The sequence below is a fragment of the Benincasa hispida genome, chromosome 5 (genome assembly GCF_027475165.1).
Source record: "Benincasa hispida cultivar pf3 chromosome 5, pf3_genome.v1.1, whole genome shotgun sequence".
Lineage (NCBI taxonomy): Eukaryota > Viridiplantae > Streptophyta > Magnoliopsida > Cucurbitales > Cucurbitaceae > Benincasa > Benincasa hispida.
The window spans coordinates 58,326,555-58,334,623 of NC_143482.1; the positions used below are offsets into that span (position 1 = coordinate 58,326,555).

The window sequence follows — 8,069 nt, forward strand, 5'->3', positions numbered from 1 at the left end:
TCAAATTTCTACGTATTAATATTTTACTTATTTTTAGAATAAAAAATTAAACAAATGATCTGAGTAACCCGAACCAACCCAACTCAAATATTTCATGGTTGAGTTGAGTTGTGTTAATTTTTTAATAAAAATTTATTTGGGTTGAAGAAATTTACAAATAGAATAATTGACTGGATCCAAAAAGTACTTCGACTCAACCCCACAAACACCCCTAATTTGAACTATAAAAAAAAATATTTTATACTAGTTGACACTACCTTTATATGGTATATAAACTAAAAAAATATCCAAAATAACAAGTACATAAATAGAACCAATGTTAAATTTATATCGACATTTCGACATTCCTATTTATATTTTCGTATTTCAATAAGTTTAGCATAACACAAGGGGTGAATAAAAAATTCCATTATATCATAAAAAAAATATACAAAACATAAATAAAATAAACAACACAAAAAAAAGCCACTAAAATATACCTATTAACACTTGTTTTTTTTTAAATACCTTTATCTATATATATATATATATATATATATATATAATACCTTTATTTATCAATTTATATAATTAATTTTTTAAAAATTTTATAGTACTTTTTAAAAACAATAAAATGTCTATTTATTTTATCAATATATATATATATATATATATATATATTTGCTAAATTCATGCATCAACATTTATAGACATCGATATTTCAAAGGTTGATTCGAAATTTGAAACTAAAACTAACATGAAAGTTAAGTAGCAATGTGAATATTATAATAAAAAGAAGAAAAGAAAATAGAAATAATTGAAAAAGGAAATAATAAAAAAATAAAAATAAAATAGAATAATACGGCTTTTGTTTGTTTTATCTCTCCGGAGAGAGAGAGGAGAGAGAGAGAGAGAGAGAAGCGGGGTGGGAGAGAGAGAAAGAACAGAGGAGCAGCAAAAAATGGGTAAGGTAGTGGAGAGGAAGAAGAGGAAGAAAGGGCGGCCATCGTTGTTGGATCTTCAAAAGCGGAATCTCAAGGAGCAGCAAGAACAGCAAGAACAGCAAGACCAAAAGCAACAGCAACAACACCAAACCAAACGAATCAACAGCTCAATTTCCAACCCTAATTACGCTTCCCCAACTCCCTTGCGGCGATCTACTCGTCGGAATCCCAACACCGACGAACTCACTCCCGATGAGGTCGCTGATGACCACGAAGATGCTGAATACAACAACGAATTGGCTGGGAACCGCCGCGAGAAGAAACTCAAGCTTGTTGTTAGATTGCACTCCCAGAAATCCCCAGTCAATTCCTCGTCTCTTAATTCTTGTGGTTCCGATTCTAATGCGGAAGGGGATGGTAATGCTGCCTCGATTAACAAGAAACGGAAGATCGGTTCGATTGGGGAGGGATCTAGGATCCAAGACTCCGAGAAGGTACTGCAAAATTTGGGGTTTTTTGATGTGATGTTTTTTTGGGGTTTGGGGAAGTGGGGGTTGATCTTGTTGAGGAGTAGTAATTGTTAAGGCGGCAAAGTTTTCTTTGTTTGTTAGTTTTTTTTTGGGAGATTTGTACGTTTTTATTTTTGTGGGTGTGGGGAGAAAAATACGTTGACGATATTTGAAAGAGTTTCCTTGAATTTCGCACTCTTGAATTTTGTTGTTGGGTTTTTGAGTATCTCAGTCAAGGATGGTTGACTTCGTTAATTTGAAATGGCTAACACTGGGATTTAAGTTTTGGTTCAAATTCTTATCTTCACCATATTTAAATTTGATGCTCACTATTTGATATATTAGCATTTACTGGGTACTTATCTTCCTTACAAACCATATGATTTGACTGTCATATTTTTAAACCAAAAAGTTCGGATTTGTCTTTTCTTCCCTTAATTATTTTCTCTGGTGATAGCTGCGTTCTTTTTCCCATTCGTGGCACTCTGATTCCCAGTCCTGTTTACCTTTTTATTAGATCTGTTCTGTTTCTGAAGCCTCACCCATAATGGGAAAATTATTTGCCGAGTATAACTGTTGCCATTGGTTTATTCCTTTTGATGTTTCAGGGTGAAAAGTCCATTTCTGCTACAAACCCATCAGAAACCCTTGAAGGTTTTTGTCAATAATCACACGCCACTTCTTTGAAAACTATGTTTATGACTGTTTTTAATTATTATGGACATAATTATATGCAGGGGTGCATATGGATTCGGGACCCTCGACGCCTTTACCAGATAAGAAGCTTTTAGTCTTCATCCTCGACAGGCTTCAAAAGTGTGTTTTTTTAGCTCTTCTTTCTGTGGTTTTGACACTGTGTGTTGTGCCCTTTTATTTAATATTAATTCTCTTGGTGCTTTTAATTCCAGGAAGGACGTCTATGGTGTGTTTTCCGAACCAGTGGACCCCAACGAGGTTGGTTTTGGGAGTGATGACACATCAGCTTTTGGGTCTTATGACATGCTTTGTCCTATCTTTACATTGATTTTACTTTTAAAATTATTATTTGTAGCTTCCAGACTATCACGAAATTATAGATCATCCGATGGATTTTGGGACTGTACGGGAGAAGCTTACTTCTGGAGCTTATAGCAGCTTGGAACAGTTTGAAGTACGATCAGTCTTTATTGTTTTCTGTTTTATTTCAATCGTTAGTTTACCTTTCTTGCTCTGCTGAATACTAGATACCTTCATGTTCAGTACACTACAAGATTGAAGTTCCTTACCATGTTAATCGAATTGCTTCGTTATGAATATTCTTAACTGTATTTGCCAAGTTGGAATGAAATAGGGTGATTCACTTAATATCTTGATGGTATTCTGAATAGTGAAGCTTGCAAACTTCAATCACTCATGATTTAGGCATTGTAGGCTTTAATACAGAACTCTATCTGTTATTTTCCAGTAGTTTCTTTTCCTTCTGTTGTGTTTATTTGGTTCTAAAATTGTATTTTCTTCTGCATAGGAAATCTACCTGACCATCTGGTCTATAGATTAATTTATATAAGTGAACAGGGATGTTTGATTCTGAACAAACTGGTTGTGGGAATTAGAATCCTTGTTCTAGAACTTGATTTAAAATTTAGTTATGCTTATTTTTATGAGCAACACGTTAGCACAGTGCTACTTTGCAGTTTAGTTCGATAAGAGTATGGTTTAAGATTTCATGAAGTTTCTCCTTTATTCTTTTGCAATCTGCTTCCCCCTCTATCAGTTGTTCTCCGTTGGTCAATTTCCTTAAGTTATCTTATAATTCAATTATCTATTACTATTCAGCATACACGTATATACATGTTGCTTAAAAGCATCGCATGTGCATCATCTGTTCTAAAGTAAATGGTTGTTTCTTTCAATTCAGACTTGTGTTATCTCCTTGGATATGATTTTTCCCATTTGTTTGTTGAACCTTTGAGTTTTAGCCCAAAAGCCTAAAACTAAGTGCTTTTCTCAAGTTGTAAAGAATTCTATGCTTTGTTTATTAGTATTGATGTAATGTTTGTTCTGTTTCTTTCTCCTGTAGAAAGACGTTCTCTTAATCAGTTCGAATGCAATGCAATATAATTCCCCAGATACTATATATTTTCGGCAGGTTTGATTTTCACCAGACTTCCTTATTGTCATTTATGTTTCCATTCTGCACGATGCACATACAATAAAAGTTATTATTATATTTTTGTCAGGCACGTACCATACAAGAGTTGGCAAAAAAGAATTTTAAGAACTTGAGACAAGATAGTGATGATAATGAACCAGAACCTAAAGTGGTGAGAAGGGGTAGACCACCAACCAAGAATCTAAAAAAACCATTAGGTAGACCTTCCTTGGAACGCGCTGGTTCAGAGTTTTCCCCAGATGCGACTCTTGCTACTGGTGGTGAAAACACAAATCGGTCCAGCGATTTGAGGAAAGGACTTCATCATTTGGAAAAGCCTAGTTTAGCTGATTTTTCTGGCAGATTCTCCTTTTCTTCTAATAGTGATGCTGCATTTAATTTGTTTAACCAGAATAGATTTGATAGAAGCGAGGATATTACAGGTATGAAATCTTAGGCAAGCAGTTTTATTATAGCATCCACCCGACGGGTGCTACTAAGATATAATCTAAATTTTGATTTGAAGAATATTCTTTCCTGGCAGGTTCTGCACTGAGATTTAATTCAGTGAGACAGGGGAAAAAGCCTATTGTCTCCGAGGAGAATAGGCGTAATACATATAACCAATTTCAAGCGGCAGCTGCTTTGTTAGAGCCCTCTGTGTTAAATACATTTGATAGAGAGAGGAAGGTTTTAATGCCAGTATGTATCTAACTTAATTACTGTTAACATTATCTTTTAAGCGCCGTGCCTCGAATGCCAGTATAGATTGAATGCTGAATTTATTCAATTATAATCAGAAGTTCTGAATCAGTTCTTTCCTTACTAAAATTAGTTCAGTTGGAGCTGTGGCATCTGATATAGCCTTTGTTATGAAATAAGATATAAAAGCATAGTTGAGGATGGGGCTGTTTTTTCAGTTTCTGATTTGCTAATTGTGTTGCCTTAAATATTTACCATCCTCATCTATCTAATTTTGCCGAAAACTCTCCACTATTTGGTTCTGGCAACTTGGATTATACAAGTAACCTACATAGACTCCTCGGTTGGATAACTTGCTCTTTATGTGATTCAGGTTGGACTTTTCTTGGAGCATGCTTATGCAAGAAGCCTTGCTCGATTTGCTGCAGATCTTGGATCTGTAGCTTGGACAGTTGCTTCTAAGAAGATTGAAAGATCTTTGCCTTCAGGTTCAAGTTATGGTCCTGGATGGGTTGTAGAAAATGATACCACACCAAAGAGGGTGTTTCTACCGCAAGCTGAACTCGGTCAAATGTCCACGTTGCAGCCCTTTCTTGGGAATGAAAGTTCGGGTCCAGATGTAAAGCCTGTTACTCCAGAACAAAAGAGGGTTCGATCATCCGACAACTCTGAAGCTGATACATCATCCAAGATGCATGACGAGCCTTCTCGTGCCCCCAGTTCAGATGGCCAGTTAACCAGGCCTCCCACTGAGTTTGCTGCAGCTTCGTCATCACCATCAAGTACTCGACGATCTTCTGAGCCTTGCAAGGGACAGGCAGAAACAGTTGAAGGGTCGAATCCCGGTAGTGATTATAATGTATTGGAAAGTAGCATTCCAATCTCAAGGCCTTCATTTCAGAAACACCAGAGTCCAACAATCCGCCCTGGTATAAATGGATTCAATGGTGCTTACGGTTTTGATCTCTCTGCTCACAGGGGGAAACTAATAGGACTGGCCGAGCCCACTGGTGTAAAGCCTCAGTCATCTCAAATGCTTGAAATGATCTCCAGGACTAATGCTAATTTCATCCTTCCAGCAACGGTGACCAGTCTGAATCTGAAGGAACCGAAATGTCCCGAAAACAATCCCAGTACAACAAACTCATCAAGTTCATTGGTTGGGTCGGGGAATGAGGCTCTTGTCAACCCAGCAATCGGTCCACATCCACGATCGCATCGGCAACAGGGGCCATCACCACCAGAGAAAACAGATGCAGTAGTAACAACAACATACAAAGCGGAATCGGTTCCCCCGGACCTGAATGTGAGATTTAAATCTCCAGGATCTCCTAGCTCTAGTAAGGTGGACTCTGCTCACCCTGATTTGGTTTTACAGCTCTGAGGATTACTAATTATTAATTATTTTTCAACTTCTGATTAACCATAGAAATGGTGGGTTTGAGATCTGTTGCTCCTGCCTGGAGTAGAGAGACAAAGGTGGAGCCTTATCAAATCAACCCTACCAAATTGTGTTGTAAAAACATTAGAAGAGGGGTTCTTGTACAGATTTATGTATCCTAATTTTTTAGATTCAGGGGGAAAAAGAGATAGATGCCAAATTTTCTGTCCTTGGAAAAGTGTAGGAAGATTTTTTTTTTTGAAATCATATATATATATTGTTTATTTTCTATTTTTCACATCTTTAATAATCTCAGGGATGGCAGGATTTGGTTGATCATGCATGGTTTCTTGTACTTCAAATGATGTTGAATCTACAAGTCTGTCAAATTTACAAATCTTTTTGGTTGTGACATAGCTTATTTGATTTGGCTTGAGCTACACCATAAATTTCTTTTTTGGGACAAAAGGTCAAGATTGAGAGCTTTGAACTTGAAATCAAAGCATAAATGAACCGAATTTCGTTATTTGACATGGAAGGAAGGATGAAAGTAGGTATTAGGATAGTCAAGCTAGTGGTGGATTGGTATAGCTTGCTTTCTCCTTCTGGACTTTAACTTTGTTTTTTTTTTTTCGAGGTCGGAAATAGAATCATCGATCTTGAAGTGTTATTTGGTGTCTTTAATCTTTGTCAACAACTAACTTAATTGTTCATTTCATGATGGTCACCTACCTAGGAATTAATTTCCTACAAGTTTCTGTCAAATGTTGTAGGGTCAGAAAAATTATTCTGTGAGATTAGTCGCATGCACATAAGTTGGCTCAGACACTCACGAATATATAAAAAAAAGTAGTAAATTTTATAGGCATTTTGTACTTTATAACCTTAGGTCTTATTTAGTTTTATTATTTATTTTGATAAAAAGGTTTTTGATACTTTTTTTCTTATTTAAACTTCAAAGTAATTATCGAAATTTTTCTTGGAAAAAAAAAATCTCATTTTCAAACAATTATATCACCTTACTTCACATGTTTTGAAGATTTTGTTAGAGGTGTTAAAATTTGCCATAGAGATGGGGGCCAAAGAAAAGCCTACCAAAGGAAAAGTCAAGTTGGGAATTTTTTTTTGAATTTTCCAGGAAGAAATTCCTTCTCCCATCCTCATAACCATTGACCAATTTTATAAAGATTTTTCCACATTAAAGTAAGTTTTGAAAAACATACGCTTGAAGAATTTACCATTATAATTATGAACGAAAAATGACACAATAATTAATCTGTACAATTGAAATGTATACATGATACATTTACAATGTAAAAAATCATGACAACTGATGTGTAAATTTTAATTTTTTGATCGATGTTGTAAATAATGTCAATGATATCTTTTGAGTTGAAATTAATGGCAACACCGGTTTTAATATTTTACATCGTTAAAATTGAGTTGTCAATAATGTTACATATAGTTTTTATAATTACACCTCGCCTCTGTTTATGTTTTTTGTCATAACCAAAAACACTTTAAGAGTACTTTAAAAATAATTCCAAAGTTTAAAGGTTAAAATAGAACATAATTAAAACTTATCTTATAAAATTCAAGAGCATTAGGTATAACTTTTGGGGTTATATTATTATAGTTTATTCTTTAAAAAAAAGTTTAAAAGGGGTTTGATAATACTTTTTAGTCAAAGAGAACACACACCAAAAAAAGAAAAAAAAAAACTAACTTTAAACTTGGTGTCACTTTAACATCTAAAGTTTAAAACTTTAACATTAAACAAAAGATATGATATAGGAAAAAAAAAGGGTAGAATGCCAAAGTTTGAACATTTTGTTTGGTAAGATTGAAAGCAAGACAATTTTCCCCTTTCAAAGAAAGCATATTATTTTTTCTAATTTTTTTTTCTTGTTTGAATTTGGGAAAATGGCAAAGTCTTCTCAGCCTACTTAGTCCTTGGCATGTAGTGTCCACACCACTCTCTACTCTTAACCATTTCCCTACTTGTATTTTTTCCACATTTATTCCATTTCTCCATTTATAAATTCAAAAGGCAAATTTAAATAAATTCAAAAGAAAATTTTAAAAATATTAAAAACAATAAATCTGACCATAGTCCTGTAAGGCCACATTAAAAGTGAGTCACAGTTGATTACTTTCGATTTTGTTTACTTGCGTTCTGTAATCATAATAAGTTGTGGGACCTACCTCGATATTTGTAGTCAAATCCTGCAATCTAACTAAGGAATATAGGATGCTTAATTTGATTCTAGTTAAACGTTATGTGGGACCCGTTATTTTATCGTTATTTTTGTTAGGGTCAAACAGTAACGGAAACGATAATAATAACATGACAGTTTCATGATTCTAAGTAAACATGATAAAAAAACAATCCAATTATGTTTGCGATTCAGGTTTGTTATAAT

The 8,069-nt window shown here is 34.5% G+C and overlaps 1 protein-coding gene across 2 annotated transcripts; it reads left to right on the forward strand.

Annotated features, from left to right (window-relative positions):
• Positions 1-847: 847 nt before the first annotated feature.
• On the forward strand, positions 848-5,937 carry LOC120078081 (uncharacterized). Of its 2 annotated transcripts, none has more exons than XM_090313750.1 (9): positions 848-1,417; positions 2,041-2,086; positions 2,170-2,248; positions 2,341-2,386; positions 2,484-2,582; positions 3,492-3,560; positions 3,652-4,006; positions 4,090-4,265; positions 4,639-5,937. In XM_090313750.1, the coding sequence occupies exons 1-9, from the start codon at positions 941-943 to the stop codon at positions 5,647-5,649; spliced, it is 2,358 nt and encodes a 785-aa protein (XP_090169876.1). In that variant the 5' UTR covers positions 848-940; the 3' UTR covers positions 5,650-5,937. The 2 variants fall into 2 exon arrangements, with proteins under 2 accessions (XP_090169876.1, XP_038888217.1); XM_039032289.2 differs by having other exon boundaries at positions 4,108-4,265.
• The last annotated feature ends 2,132 nt before the right edge of the window (positions 5,938-8,069 follow it).